The sequence below is a fragment of the Talpa europaea genome (genome assembly GCF_964194135.1).
Source record: "Talpa europaea genome assembly, chromosome: 4".
Classification (NCBI taxonomy): Eukaryota; Metazoa; Chordata; class Mammalia; order Eulipotyphla; family Talpidae; genus Talpa; species Talpa europaea.
The window spans coordinates 146,467,018-146,482,444 of NC_140070.1; the positions used below are offsets into that span (position 1 = coordinate 146,467,018).

General features: G+C 67.5%; 1 protein-coding gene across 1 annotated transcript; it reads right to left on the minus strand.

Annotated features, from left to right (window-relative positions):
- Positions 1-390: 390 nt before the first annotated feature.
- On the minus strand, positions 391-8,003 carry DNMT3L (DNA methyltransferase 3 like; the record flags this gene model as incomplete). Its single annotated transcript, XM_084232775.1, has 11 exons — positions 7,971-8,003; positions 7,783-7,895; positions 6,952-7,123; positions 5,401-5,488; positions 5,053-5,141; positions 4,429-4,504; positions 3,956-4,157; positions 3,010-3,280; positions 2,219-2,689; positions 1,926-2,123; positions 391-492 (listed from the first exon to the last, which is right to left on the minus strand). Exons 1-11 carry the CDS (start codon positions 7,986-7,988, stop codon positions 391-393), a joined length of 1,800 nt encoding a protein of 599 aa, XP_084088901.1. The 5' UTR covers positions 7,989-8,003.
- Positions 8,004-15,427: the final 7,424 nt, after the last annotated feature.

Here is a 15,427-nt window from a genome sequence, read left to right on the forward strand (position 1 = left end):
GCCTGGGGCCGTCCAGGCCCGGGGGCGCCGCTGCTGGTGTCCCCCCCGCGGAGGGCTGGTGGGGGAAGGTGGGGCAACTGGGGTGCGAGCCGGGGGGGCGCCTTCTGGAAGGGCGGCCGGCACCCTGGTGGGCTCCGGGGGTGGGGTAGGTGGTGGGAGAGGGCTTCGGGGCACCCTCGGGGAGCCCGGAGACCCCCTCGGGACGGCTCCCTCAGAGCGCGGGGAGCGCGGGTGCCCCAGGGGTGGGGCGCAGCCGCGGGGGAGGGGCGGGTCCCCGCATCCGCCCCGCCCCAGGCGGGGTCACCCCGGCTCTGCTCCTCCTGTGCCCGCGTCTCCCCTTTTGTGAAGCGGGGACCGCGAACCCCTTCCGCACAGGGCGGGCGCGCACCCTCAGGTCGGGGTCGCCTGCAGGGGCGGCGGGCAGGACGCTGCGGGGGTCGGCTGGGTCACAGCGGGGGCAGGGGGAGGCCGAGGGGTCCCCGGCTCCGCCTCCTGCGGGAGGGGGTTCCCAGGCCAGGCCCCGCCCCCCAGGCAGCCTCTGTGCCCCTCCCCGCCCGTCCTGGGGGCTGCGGTGCCTCCCGCTCAGGCCAGCGCTGACCGCCCTGCGGCCGCACTGCCGGGGAGGCTGCCCTGGAGACGCGCGGGAGGGGCCGGGAGGCCAGGCCTGGGTCGCAGGACCGGCAGGGCCCAAGGCTGGGCGCTGTGAGAGCTCTTGGGGTGCAGCTACTCGGCCTCGTCCCCTGGCGCTCAGCACCTGGGTGAGGCCTGCTCCCCCGCTGGGCCCCTGGGGGTGCGGGGGTGTCCTCCAGCTCTGGGCTCAGGGCCCTGCAGCCAGGAGCGCCTGCTGGACACAGGCTCCAGGGCCCATGGGGCAAGCTCGGGCCTCTGGGGCACCATCCCCTGCTGTTTTGGAGCCACCCGTCCACCCCAGCCCCCCCACAGCCATCCCCTTAGAGTCAGGGCTCAGCAGCCGGGCCGGGGGGCAGGCGCCCACCGTGTCATGCAGGTGATGCGCTTTGCTCCGAGTCCACCTGCTGACTGAGCCTCACCCCGGCCTCACCCCACTGTCACCCCAACAGCAGCTTCAGAGACTTCGGGAGAGTGTGAGCAGGGCCCGGCACCGGGGCCAGCGAGTCCGGCCCGAAGCTGACCCCCAGGGCTCGGCCCCACGCCCCTCGACAGCCGTGGGGAGTCTGGTTCCCCGGGGACCCGGAGCCCACGCTGGCCGAGGCGGCAGTGCCCTGGGCAGGCCGGGTCTGCTCGGCAGTCTCTGTCTAAGTGGCTTGTGGCGGGTCTCTGACTACCCTGAGGAAATCTCCTCGGGCCCAGGGCCCGGGTGACCTCCATTGTGGGCCACCCCCGCCCCCGGAGGCCAGGGCAGTGGGTCCTGGGCATAGGAGCCCTGAGCGGGGACGCCCTCGTGGGAGGCACTGGCCTGGCCCTGCTGGGGCCCTCTCCGTGTCCCCCCCAGCTCGCCAGCCTCTGCTTGGCCAAGTGGGGTGTTTTGTGCACTGCCAGGGCGCAGGGGCAGCGACGGAGCTCTGTGACGGGGCTGGGGGGGGGCAGCCCCACTGTGCAGCCGCCCCTCGCGCCAGACCTGCAGGGAACAGGCTGCGCCCGCACACCGCACCCCAAGACACCGAGGATGGCCTCATGGTGACCCCCAGCAGATGTGCTGTGACCCCCAGCCGCACAGAGACATTTTGGAAGCAGAGCAGGGTCCCCCGCCACGCCCCCCAGTGCCGCGGGGAGCCCCAAGGCCAGGAAATAAAACAGCATGGGGAGGCAATACAAGGAAAGTCGTCTTTGTTCTATGAAAAATCCTTTTTTTCTTTTCACGGTAAATGACTCATCTACAAGGAGGAAGTGGCTTCTGTTGAGAAATACTTGAAATACTCTCTCAGCGGGAGAAAGCTGCTCCTCACCAGCCGGGTGGGCCCGGGGCCGGGGGGCAGCGCGTCCTGCCCACCCCCCGCCAGCAGCGCCACCGCGTCTCCGGAGGCCAAGGCCACGTCCCTGCTGCAGAGGAGGGGCTCACGGGGACCCCGGGGCGGCGGGGGCAGGAACGCGGGCCAGTCCCCGAGGCTCCCCTGGGTCCCTTGGGCCGCCCGGGAGACCCGCCTCTGTGGGGGACAAGCCCACCGCACAGCGGGGACACGCGCCCCCAGGGCCCGGCCTGTCTACAGTGAGGGGGGGGGATGGACGGCCACGTCGGGACCCTCCCGCGTGAAGAGGAGTCGCAGCAGAGGCGGCGGGGGGCCGGGGGCGGCGGGGGGCCGGGGGGGGGCGGGGGGGCGCCGGGGGACCGCGGGCGCGGAGGGCGCGGGACGTACCTCCTCACGGCTGGAATGTTGCTCCAGACGCGCACAGCGCCCCGGCCGCAGGCGTCCTGGATGGTCACGGGGCTGGCCTGCGGGGTGGACGCTGGCAGTGGGCCGGGCGACCCGGCCGCACCAGCCCGGACCCCCACGCCCAACATAGGCCTGGCCTCCTGGGGCCGCATCTGACCCCACGTGGCCAACAGAGACCGTCCCGGCGACTGCCCGCGCAGCCTCGTGGCACAGCTGGGTCTCCGAGTGGCCTGCGAGGTCGGGAAGTCAGCTAAGATGTGCCTCCCGCAGCTCATGGGGGCCCCCGCCCCCGAGCGCGTGGGTCGGGCGAGGAGGACGAAGGCCTGGGTGTCTGGGAGCTAAGAGAGGTTCTGTCCGGGGGGTGAGAGGCTGTGCTGGCACCAGGGGCGGAGGCCGAGCCGGCAGGGGGCAGCATCTCAGCACCAGTCGTCGCCACACAGGCCGCCTGGGCCCCTGAGGGCGGTCAGGACTGGGAGGATTAGGGAGGGGGGGCAGGAGGTGGAGGGAGCGTCGTGCAGGAGAAACTGAGGCAAGAAGCCATGCGGTCCCTGGCACCAGACACCAGGCAACCTGGCCCAGCTCCCCGGACACAGGGCTGCAGAGGGGCCGTGACTGCCCTGTCGAGACCACTGCCCTGGCCACGGCGGCCGCTCCGCACCCAGGCGCCCGCCCGAGCTCCAGGCCGGGGTGAAGGAGACAGCGGCCCCTTTAGGCGGAGGCTACAGGACACGGGGAGGCCCCCTTTTTGTCTATGGATTTGGGGCCAGCCTGAGACGCCCGGCGTGCGCCGCGACGGCCCGGGGCCCGTGTCCCGTGGCGGCCCCTGCTCCGGCCCTGGGTGCAGCACGGTGAGCCGCGACCCGGAGAGGCCAGATTTCCTGGGGAGACGCCGCAGACGCGGGGACAGTGTGGGGCTGCCCGGCTCGGCGCTGCGAAGGCACCGTGAGGGCGCGGCCCGGGCCTCACGGGTGAAGCCCCAGAGCACAGACCGGGCCGAAGCGGACCAGAGAGACACAGCCCCGGCGCGCGCGTGCCCCAGGCCCGGCCATGGCCACCGGCCCGGCCATGGGAACCCGCCCCAGCAAGACCCGCCCCCCGCAACTGGCCCCGGGTGGGGCTGGGGCGCGGGCGGGGGGAGCTGCCGCTGCATCCCGTCTCGGGGCGGGAGAGGAAATGCCCGCGTGGGCGCCACAGGCATCACAGGGGACGCCGACAGGACCCAGCAACTACTCGGCGAGTCGCTCCCAAACAGAGCCCCGTGGACCGTCTTCCTCGCGGCGAGCGGTCAGCCCAGGTCACCAAGGGGCGCAGGCGGGCCCACTCGAGGGCGTCCCGGCAGCACCGCGGTTCCACCGAGGAGGCCAGAGGGTGCCGGCGCGGCCTGGTGTGGGCAGCGGCCCCTGCGCAGGCCCCGGGAGTCCGACCGACCCAAGCCGGAAACCCGCGTCCGGGAGGGCAGCGGGGAGAGGGCGCGGGGAGAGGGCAGCGGGGAGAGGGCGCGGGGAGAGGGCGCGGGGAGAGGGCGCGGGGAGAGGGCGCACAGAGGCCACGGGCCGGGCGTGGGGCGCGCGCCGGGAGGACGGGGTCCCTCCTGGTGCCCTCACTGGTGCGCGCCAGCGGGGGGTGGCCTCAGGCCGCCCCGCCCCGCGCCCACAGCCCCGCTCACCTCCAGGAAGCGGGTGGCGATGGCCTGGCTGTCCTCGGCCAGCAGCAGGCTGTCCACGAACATCCAGAAGAAGGGCCGCGGGCTGCCCGGCGGGGGCCTGGCGTACTGCAGGAGGCGGTGGAACTGGAACAGGAACCACCCTGGGGCAGAAGCTCTGTCAGGGCAGGGCCGGGCGGCTGCGGACGCGTCCAGGGCCCTGGGCGGACGTCCACCACCGGCCCCGGTGCTGGGGCTCAATGCCCACCCCCCCGGGTCTGCCGGCCTGGCCCTGGCGCACCGCCCAGAGGGCAGCGGCTGGTCACAGGCTCCACCCCGCGAGAGCTGAACCTGCCCATGCGCCGGCGCCGACCTGGGCTCAGGGGCCCCAACAAAGAGGTTGAGAACAGGCTGCCCCGCCCGCTGGGCGCTCACCGGGAGGCTGTGCGCAGGCGTGGCCGGTGGCGGGCGTGGAGCCGAACACCAGGTCGAACGGGCCCCAACCTTCCACCTGCGGGACACGGCGCTGAGGCGGCCGCGGGGGCAGCAGGGAGCCAGCACCCGACCGGAGGGCCCAGGGGTAGGGCCGGAGTCTCCCTTGAGGCCACCGTGACAGTCCCGGCCCGCGGTGGGGTGATGGCCTGGCTCTCGGGGGCTCGCCCTCCCATGTGCTCTGGGGCCAGCTGGGGAGCAGAGCTGTGCCCCATCCAGCCAGCCCCTGCGCCCCAGCCCTGCGCCTGCTGCGGGGCTCTCAGCGCATGGCACCCCCTTCTGCTCAGCGAGGGCATGTTGTGCCTGCGGGGGCGGGTCCGGGCACAGGGTGTGGCGGGGCAGGCCCCCAGGTCCCCCAGGGCCTCCCAGGCCACCCGCTGCCCAGGATGGGGCTCAGAGGGTCCCGATGCCGCCACCTGGGGGCCGTCTGCATGAGAGCACGGCAGGCACCCCCCCAACCGCTCCCTGACTGAGGAGTGTTCTGGCCCCGCTCGCGGACAGCGGGGTCACCACACAGGCCACGCTAGACTGGGCACCTGCACCCCAGGGAAGGGCCACCCCACTCACGTCCTTCCTCACGACGTCTGTGACCTCGTCCAGGTGCTTGAGCCTCCCGGGGTTGGAGCCCCTTTCCAGAAAGCCCAGACTCAGCAGCTCTGGGGGGCCAGACGGGACACGGTGCACACTCAGGCCACACTCACACACACACACCACTCACACCCCCCTCACATACACCCCCCCCACACCTCACACACCACTCACACATATCTGACATACACCCCACACACACCCCACCCCACACATAGCACGCAGCGCACAGCACACACACAGCACACACACGGCATCGGGTCCTGTGGACCTCGTGCTAGGCAGTCCCGCCTCCATTGTTGGACTTTGGGGTGTCACTGCACCCACCTTTCTCAATGTCCCCGAAGACGGACAGCACGCGGACGGGCTGCCTCTTGCACACGGGCACGGTCTTGTACATCTCCAGGGGGCTGTGCTGTGTGAGAGCAGAGCAGGGGCGCTCAGAGCCCGGGGCGCGAACTCTCAGGGTGAGCGCGGGCAGCCTGGACGCCTGCGGGGCAACGCTGTCCCACGCCCTGACCCCTGGGCCGGCAGCGGCCCCAGCGGGGGAGCAGAAGCTGTTTTTCCTGGCCGGGGGAGACAGGCCCTGCGGTGCTCGGGAGCCTCTCAATCTGGGCGCGACACGGCCACCCCAGGGTGGGGGCTTGGGTGGGCTGCCCTCCCATAGGACCCGCCGAGCCAGCACGCTGGCCCATCCGGACAGCAGCTCCCAGCCCCCGTCCCACGGGGCGGCACTTGGGGGCTCCCTGTGGACAGACGGGGCTGGAGCAGCCCGGGCGGGAGGCCAGGCCCAAGCAGCGGGGCACGCGGGCAGAGAGCGCCGCAAGGCACCGGGGGAACCAGCAGGAGAGTCAGGGCTAGGGCTCCGGGCCTGGGGCGGCGGGAGGGCAGGTGACCCCAGCCCAGGCGGCCAGGACCGAGGCCACCTGGCAGCGTGCCCCACCGGACACAGCCCGGAGCCGTGAGCCGCTCCCTCCAGGCCTCGCCACACCCGGGGTCTGCCCCATGGTGCTGCAAACGGCCCTGGGGACACGCACCCAAGCCCCAGGCCGCGGCAGGGAGACTCCACCCCACTGCCCTCGCCCCCAAGCACCTGTGCAGGGTGCCCTGCGGGGCAGGGGGCCTGGCCGAGGCTGCGGAGAGGAGCCCCTGCCCAGCAGGGCTGCCCCCCACCCCCGGCTCCCCGAGAGCACCAGCCTCCGGCCCAGCGCTGGGTCCTCCTCTCTGGCCTTGGGGCAGCAGCCCAGGCACTGTGCCCACCCGCCGGCCTCGCCCGCCTGTGCCTCCCGGGCGGCCCCAGCTGGGGAGACAGGCCGCGAGGTTTATAGCCACGGGATGGGCCCGGACGCCGGGAGCCCAAACCCAGGGGTCAGCGGTGGCTTCCCCTGGAGGCCCGGGGATGGGGTGCCCAGGCCCGCCCCACCCGGGCCTTGGACATGCACCTGTGCGGGTCGCTGGCCAGGCCCGAGTGTCCGTCTCTCCCGCCCGCTCCCCTCTCATAAGGACCCCCCAACTCAGGACGGTGCCTCCGGACCCTCCCCCAAGGACATCTGCAAAGACCCTATTTCCAAAGCGGGTGACGGCCACAGGGACGGGGGCAGAACTCAGACGGGGGGGACCTTTAAGCCACTTTGATGGTCCCAGCCCCTGCCCTGTTCGCGGCCAGTCACGACCGTGGATGCCCACGTCCGGGCGCTCGGCCTGCAGGACTCAGGCACGCGGACGCTCCGGCCTCCCGCCGCCCAGCGATGCTCACTCCCGACGCCGAGGGGTGAAATCGCCACGATAAAGGCACTGAAGACGCGCCCGGGGCCGCCGCCAGGAGCGGGTCCCCCGACTCCCCCCTTGCGCCGGCCCGCGGGCGCGTCCGCTCCTCACCGACTCCCGGTCGTAGAAGGCCTTCAGCCGGCCCCGCCACTTCTTCCTGCGCCGCAGCCGCCCGCAGCGGGGGGAGGGCAGGCACAGGAAGCACACCCAGTTGCTCATGGCCTGCACCTGCCCCGAGGCGCCGGGGCCCGCCAGGGCGTCCACGCACGGGAAACAGTAGCACCTGCAGGCGAGGCCAAGCCAGGGCTGAGGCGGCGCGGAGCCGGACGCGGGGCAGGCGGGGCTGCAGGCACGGGCCGTGCGGAGGGACCCAGCGGAGGCCACAGGCGGAGCTCACCTCGGCGTCCCCCCACCACAGCCCCGCTGCCCCCGGCCCAGCAGCACCCCTGGGGGCGTGGGGACCCCGCCCTCCGCCCCACTCCACACCATCATCGGGGGACAGCTGTGCCTCAGCAAGGAGAGCAAAGTGTCAAGCCACACACTCATCCCAGACGCCCCGGCTCCCGGCTCGGCCCCGACAGGGTGGACACGGGAGCCTTGGAGGAAGCCGTCCTCCGGGCTTCCCCGCCAGGACGGGAAGAACGGGGCGTCTGTGGGCCGTGGGCAGGACCCCTCCCCTCCATGCTCTCCCCTGCTGTGCTCCCTTCCCCCACCAGGCTCCTCCCCGTGCTCCCCCCACCGTGCTCCCTGCTGTTCCCCGTGACCGTGCTCCCCTCCTCCCCACCGTGCTCCCTGCTGGCCCCTCTGTGCTTCCCCCCACTCCTCCCCATGCTCCCCCACCAGCTCCCTCTCCCTGCCGTGCTTCCTTCCCACCGGGCTCCTCCGCCGTGCTCCCTGCTGTGCTCCCCCACCGCCACGCTCCCCCGTGCTCCCCGCACTCACCGGGTACAGTCGGGGCTCTCGCAGACGAGCAGCGTGTCCCCGGCGCCGCAGACGGAGCAGTGGGACTGGTAGCCGTCGTCGTCGTACAGGAAGAGGCTGTCCAGGTACCGGTCCTGGCAGGGCCACGCGGGCTAGGCCCTCCCCTGCCCGGCCGAAGGCTGCCCCCCCCACCCCGCCGCCCCGCTTACCTTGCAGGGCGCGCACATCCCGCCCTCAAACAGCGGGTGCTGCGTGTGCACCCGGGCGCTGCCGCAGCAGATGCACAGGTCTGCGCGGGAGAGGACGCAGGGGTGAGGCCCCAGGAGCGCGGGCTGCGGGGACTCTCAGGAGAGGGCGAGCCCGTGGCCCGGGGCCATGCGGTGCCGGCAGAGGGGCCCCCGCAGCACCCCGGCCCTCAGAGTCCCCGTGACTGTTTTTCCCTCAGAAGTTGACCTGACACTACCAGTCACAGGGAAGGCGGTGGGGGGGGCGCAGATCCCGGGGCTTCGGGGGAGGGGAGGAGCGGGGTGGGGGGCCCGGGTGGCTTTGGAGCTGGTGAGAGCTCCTAGGACCGGACCCATCCAGCGGAGTCAGGTCCGCCTCAACTCCCAGGCCTGGGCTCTGAGCGAGGCCTCAGGTGTGGGGCGAGGCGGGCGTGCCCTGCCCCGCCAGCCCCGCCAGCCCCGCCAGCCCCGCCAGCCCCGCCAGCCCCGCCAGCCCGCCGTTGGCCTGGCCTGAGCACGGCCCTCACCTTCTGGGTCTCGCCGGCGAGCCTGGACTCCGTGCGCGAGGAGCTCTGGGGCAGACCAAGCGGCCGTGAGCCCTGCGCCCACCTCCGGCCTGACGCTGGGAGGGTCAGACTGGCAGGGAGGCCCCCGCCCCCCCATTCTGCCTCCAGGGATCGGAGCTGGGCTGGGGGCTCCGCTGGGCCCTCCCCACCTTGCCCCGTGGTCGACTGTCTGGGGCCGGCCCGGGCCTGCCCGAACCGGCGCGTCTGAGGTGGAGGGTCCCGCGCTCCTCACCTCGGCAGGCCCCGGGGGGCGCGGGCGTGGGCGGCCCGGCGGGGTCCACCAGGACGACGTCCATGCTGTGCTCCGGGTCCGGGTCCGGCACTGGGCGGCCACCACGAGCGGGGCGGGTCACACCGGGCCGGGGAAGGGGACCCACGCTCTCCTCGGAGCCCCCGCTGGCGCCGAGCCCACCACCCCACGGGCCCATCCCCTCCCAGGGACACCCCCCTTTGGAACTGGGGGTGAGGGGCCAGGGGGCCTCTGGGTGTGCCTCCCTCCCCGACCCGGCCACGGGGTCAGCCACAGTTGGGGGGACCCTCTCCCCACACAGGGGCCAATGCCCACCATCGGGGTGCAATGTGGGTCCCCCACTCCCCACCCGAGGGGCCACGGTGGAGCCGGGGGTCTCTCCCGGCGCCCCACAGGCCAGCGGGGACCGGGGCACAGGGGCCTCACCGAGTTCACAGGGCGGCTGCCAGGGCGCGGGGCCCCGCTGCTCCGCGGGGTCATCCAGGGTCTCCACACTCGGGGTCCGCGAGGAGGGGAGGGCCATGGGCGGGGGTGGGGGGGACCCGGAAGGCAGCGGCCTGCGAGGGGGGGGCGCGGCTGCCGCGAGCTCTGGAGGGGTGCAGGGTCCCTGCGGGGGCGGCGAGCGGGGGCGGCAGGGGGGGCGGGGCTTGGGGAGTTGAGCGCCCCGGGCTGGGGTGGAGGCCCGAGGGTCAGGGTCAGGGTGAGGGAGCCCCGCGCGGGCTCAGGAGGGGGGTGGCGTCCGCGGGGTGGAGGTGCGGCTGAGGAGGCCGGTGGAGAGAGGGAGGGCGGGGGCCTGGGGTGGAGAGGGCGGGAGGTGGCGCAGGTGGGCAGGGGCCCTTCCGCAGGGCTCCCCCAGGGCTGCCCTAGCCCTGGGCAAAGGGGGTGAGGCCCGGGTGCAGCTCCCACTGCCATGGGGTGGCGGGGCCCAGCGGCTGCCGCTGGCCTGGAGTCCCTTCCCCCCGCGCGGGCCCCCGGCTCTGGCCGGAGCCTCTGACCCGGGCTTCGCAGCAGCTGGGGCAGGGGGCATCTCTGCCTTGTGCCACCCAAGGGAACACGCCCAGTTTCCCACTTCTGGGGGTGCTGTGGGCTCCCGGCGTGCGGCGCACGGCCTTTCCGACCCCGAGGAAGGCTGTTCCCATCTTGTTCAGTTCCTGGCACAAGCGGCTGCTGAACCTCATCAAACACTTGCCCTGGCCTGCCCCTGGCACCCCATCATTTCCCTTTCCTCGGGGGCACCTGTTGTGGGGCGGGAATGGGCTGGTGTGTATTAAACACGCGTGTTCCCTGGCGCCAATCCCGTTTCATCGTAGCCAGTGATCCCTGTGGTATGTTCTTGAATTCGGTTTACTGTGTTTTGTTGACATCTTCTGCACTCATCAGGGCTGTTGGTCTATCGTTTTCTTGTGTTGTCTCAGTCTGGTTTCAATATTGAGGTCCTATCACCACCCGAGGCTGTCCTTGGGGCGCAGGGGTTAAGCGCTGTGGAGCTGTCAGCAGCCGCTGCAGCACAAGCTCGATCCCCGGCCAGGGAGCTCCCCACAGGGCGCAGCAGGCCTCTCCCGTCTCCCCGCTGCTCCCCTCAGCAGTGGGTTTCAGTCCATCTGCCTGTTCTGCTCCCCACTCTGTCTCTGGGGAGTCCTCTCACCCTCCTGTGCCTCTGGTCTGGACCCCAGCTCTTGTGTGCATAGATAAATAAATAAAATAAAATGTACTAAAATGTATTTTTGAAAACAATTTGAGCAAGGTGGTCATTAGTTTTTCTTTAAAAATTTGCAAGATTTTTTGTTACTTGTGATTTCCACGCAGATGCGTCAACTCAGCTGTTTCTTCCTGGGTTAGTCTTGGTCAAAGATGCTGATTGAAAAATGTGTCCTTCTGTCAAGGCCTCTGAATTTATTTGTATAGAGTTGTTTACAATCATCTTTCATGGTCTGTTGTATTTCTGTGCTGTCTGCAGTGGTTTCTGCTCCTTCACTTGTGATTCTGTGGATTAATTTTTCTCTCCCGCGCCCTCTCTCTGTGGTAGCCTCGCTGGATTTTAGCTGTTTTGTTTATTTATCTATAACTGTTTACCTGTTTGTTTATTTGTAACTGTTTATTTTATGTATCATTTCCTTTCCTCTATTAGCTTTGATCTTGTTTTTTCCTTTGTTTCAAATTACCTTAGGTGTGATAGTAGGTTGTTTATATGGGATTTTTCTTGCTTTTACTGTGGGCCTTATTGTAATGGTCTTCCCCTTAAGCCTGCTTCTGCCGCGGCCCACAGATGCTGGTAGCTGGTGTCACCATCTTCTGCTTTGATTTTTCTCTTTTACCCAATATTACAATACCCGTTCAGCAGCATGTTGTTCAGTCACCACTACTCATGGTTTTCCTGTTTGCTTCTTAGGGTTGATTTCTTTTTTATTTTCTTTTTTAAAGATTTATTTATTTGTTTGTTTGTTTATACAAGCACTGGGTACAGTCAGAAGCGCGGGAGGGTGAGAGGATTCACCAGAGCCAGAGCGGGGAGCAGAGCAGGCAGAAGGACCGAAGGACACTGCTGAGGGGAGCAGCGGGCGGCAGGAGAGGTCTGCGCGCCATGTGGGACCCTCCTCCGGTGGCCGGGGAGCAGCCGGGGATTGAACCGGCGCTGCAGAGGCCGCGGGCAGCTTCGCAACCCAGCGCTCAACCGCTGCGCCACTAGGGAGGCCGATTAGGGTTGATTTCTAACTTCATAGCATTACGGTCAGAGAAGGGACTAGATATAATTTTGATCTTTGTGGTTTTGTGAATAATTGAGCGGTGTGCCAACATATGGTCTCTTTTTAAAATGTTCCATGTGTACTTGAAAGAAAGACGTGATCGGGTGGTTCGGGAGGCAGTGTCTGCAGGTGTCTGACTGACCTACTTGGTCTGGCTCCTCAGTTAAGACTATTATTTCCTTTTCTATTTGTCTCGTTGGTCTGTTCATTCTTAGAAGTGGGTGTAAAAGCTTCCAATAAGTATCTCTCTAGTTCTGTTACTAATTGTTTCGTGTATCTTGGCGCTCCATCATTTGGTGCGCGTGCACACGCACACACACGCACAGGGATGTAAACGCATGTGGTTTTTCTTTCTGTTGCCGAAGACCCTGTAGGGTAAATGATTTTCAGGCTTTTCTGCCCTCTGCCATTAGGGCTGCCCTGCCTGATGGGGCACTGCGTTTGTGACAGCGTTCCAGTGGCGCTGTTTACTTTTGCGGGCCATGGCAGGTATCGAGATTCGCCAAGAGAAGCAGAGGCAGGAGGGAGAGGCAAGAGGAAGAAGGGGAGAAAGAAGCTAGAGAGGCCCAGAGTGAAGACTTGCTGGGGGCTTGGGGGCCTCCTGGACCCGCCCCCCGCCGCACCCCTGCCTGCTGTGTACCTGGTTGCTGCACTACATGTAACAGCTCCATGAAAGTCTGCGGAAGCCACCAAGGGCTCCAGGACTCTCCTTCACCCGTCTGGTCTGCTGGAATCAGAGACAACCTGCCGTGCGGCCTTCCCGCCGCTGCAGACCCTTGTCTCTCATGACCTGTTAAAGTTGCAAGACTATTTTATCCGATATAAGCATAGCCGTTGCTGATGCTGTTGTCGTTTGCTTGTATAACTGCCCTCCAGCCTTTCTGTCTACATCTCCACTTGCCTTGTAAGAGGAGTTTCTTGTAAACAGCAGAAGGTTGGATTTTGTTTTCAAATCCACTCAGCGGCTCTTTGTCCTTTGGTGACTGTTGACTGTTCATGTCTAAGGGGATTGTTGAGACGTAAGTTCCCATTACCATTGAGTTACTTTTTATTTATGGTTTGTTTATGGGGGTTTGTTTTGTTTTTCTTATCTTTTGAGGTCTCCCTGTATGTTTTATTCAGGTTCCTTTTGTGTGTTCTCCAATGCTGTGCTTTGAGCTCATTAATTATATTTCTTGCATTTGTCTGATGTTGAAGCCCTCACTTGTATTTTTTAATTCAGTTACAGTTTTTCTTCTTTCTTAAAAAAGATTTATTTATTTATGCACACAAGAACTGGGGTACAGGCCAGAGGCATGGGAGGGTGAGAGGATTCGCCAGAGACAGAGTGGGTTGCAGAACAGGTGGAGCCAGTGAAACGCTGCTGAGGGGAGCAGCGGGGAGACAGGCGAGGTCTGCTGCGCCGTGTGGGTAGCTCCCTGGCGGGGATCAAACTCTGCAGTGGCTGCTGAGAGCATCCTAGTGCTGAGAATTAATTTTTGCACCACTGGGGAGGTGGTATTTCCTAGCTCTCTTATTTCTAATCGTGGCTGCTTCATATTTTAATAGTGTTTATTCCACTGTTGCCTTATCTCCTCCACTATTATTTTTTTTGCTCACGTGCACTATGAGAACTGTTACCCGAGCTCCTCTTCCGTTGGGATCTGCAGCTCTGCTGGCTTGAGACGCCTCTCAGGGCTTTTCTTTTGCTCCAGCACTTCATGGTATGTTCTCCTGGCTCCTCATTTTTAGTTTTTATGGACTGTCCTAGGTACAGAATTTTAGACTTTGTCTTTGCCCTCGATGAACTAATGGAGTCCCACGCGCTGCCTCTACACTTGTGCTGCACACGCACTTTGTTGAGCTGGGGGGAGTGAGGGCTGCGTGGCGCGTCTCCTGTGGGGCTTCTCCGAGACCTCCTGCTGGCTGGAGGCCGCAGCCGCCACATCCTCCTTCTGGCCGGGGGCCCTCTGGGCTTTGCTCCGGGACGTGGGAGAAGCTGGCCCGGGCGGGCGGGCGACGGGGCAGGCCTCAGCGAGCACCTTGGGGCTTCGGCTGCAGCCATAGCACTGGCGCCCGCCCACCCCTACCTGGAGGTCTCCACAGCCAGGGTCAGGCTGACGGGACAGCGCCCTCCTCTGGGGGGGGGGGGTGGCCTGCCCGCAGCTCAGCACCCTGTCCTGTCATGCACTGGGCTCTCGGCTCGGGGTGGGGAGCGATGTCTTGTGATGTTTGTTGGCGACTGAGTGATGAGGGAAGCAACGTTCCTTCTCGCAAAGGCCGTGGGAGTAACGAAGGCACTAGCCCTGGCGGCGGGTCTGTGCTGGAGGGGACCCCAAAGCGAGCCCTGCCTCTCAGGCTCTGGGCCCACGGCAGCCACTGCCCCCCACACCCGCACAGGCTCGCGGGTGGACGGGCCCCAGGCTCCCCTGGGCGGAGGCTGACCCCTCTGGCCGCAACCAGGCTGCTTGGTGAGGCCGCGAGGGCCAAGCCCCCCGGCGGCCCATCCCGGCGCAGCGCGCCCCATGCGACTCACCAGCACCCCTCCTGGCCCGCACGGACCGCACCCCGGGATGTGCCCCACAACGTGGCCGAGAGCCCCGGAGTGGGGCGGGCCTGGACCCCAGGTGCTGGCCCGGGCCGGTCTCTGGGGACGCCTCCAGGCCGCGCGGGGGCCAGAGCGCGAAGGCCCGTCTCCCGGGCTCCTCCTGTGGGCACGAGTGTTCGTCTCCGCGTCGGTTGGAGGCTCGTTTTATGGATGAAGGACACTGGCGCTCCCCCCTCCAGACTGTGCCCCGATGCTCTCCTGTTACGAGCGTCTGGATGGCTCACGATGCCGTCACCGGCGATGTCTGAGGTTCGCAGGGCACATCTCGCGCCTCCCGCGGGGCCTCCGCCTTCCCGGTCGAATCTTAGCAGCGCCGCCTCCGCGTTCTGGCCGCTCTCGGCTTTGTTTCTGCGTTTTGCTTTCCCAGCTCGCGTCTGTACTCCAATGTTTCTCGCGTTTGGCGTGGAGGCCGCGGATGCGCAGCTGCTTGTGCGGGGGCCGCGCGGGGCGAGTCCCGCGCCCTCTGCCTGACCAGGGGCCCCGCACGCGGCAGACCCGCGCCCCGGCCCCAGCGGCGGCCTCTGGCCTCGGACCCCCTCGCGCCAGCCTTGGCGACCTTCCCTGGCTCGGGGGCCAGCGGCTCAGACCCGGGAACCGGCACAGGCCCGCGGTGGCCTCTCCGGGGCCGCAGGCGCCGGACGCGTGTCTCTAATGCCGACCCTGTGAGCTCTGACTGGCGTGGGGCTATTTCCCTTGTGTCTCGCCTCCAACCTAAACATAAAAATACCGCGCGTCCTCACACGTCAGGCCGAATTTCAGTGCGAAGGGCCCCGAGCCCCAGTCTCCCACCCCTGGCCTCGCCCCGCGGCCCTCCAGGCGCAGGGCTTCCTCTGTCTGCCTCTCGTCCCCTCTGCCATGGGGCGCCCGCGCAGCGAGGGCCGCCTGCTCTCTGGCCACCTCTGCCGGGGGCACTTGGGTGGTTTCCACCCCTTCAGCCCTCCCAGCGGGTGGGGATTCCCCGGCTGCCCCAGCAGGGTGACGTTTCACCCACCGGGCACGCACAGGTGGACGTGCTGGCCCCGCTGGGCACTCTGGAAGGGGCACGCTGAGAGCCGCGGCCTCGGGGCTCCCAGACCCGTAGCTGCTGGCGGGGACAGAGTGCCCAGGGCGTGCCAGGCACCAGCAGAGGCCGAGGACGCTGGCAGGTGCCTGCCCCACGCCAGACCTGGATGCTCTCTGGGCTTTGTGGTCTTGAACTGGAGCTGCATGTCTGGCGACACATCCGTGCCACTGTCCTGCCACGCGAGGGCCACGCTCTGCCCAGGGCAAGGCCGCCTGCCCAGGCGTGAGCACAC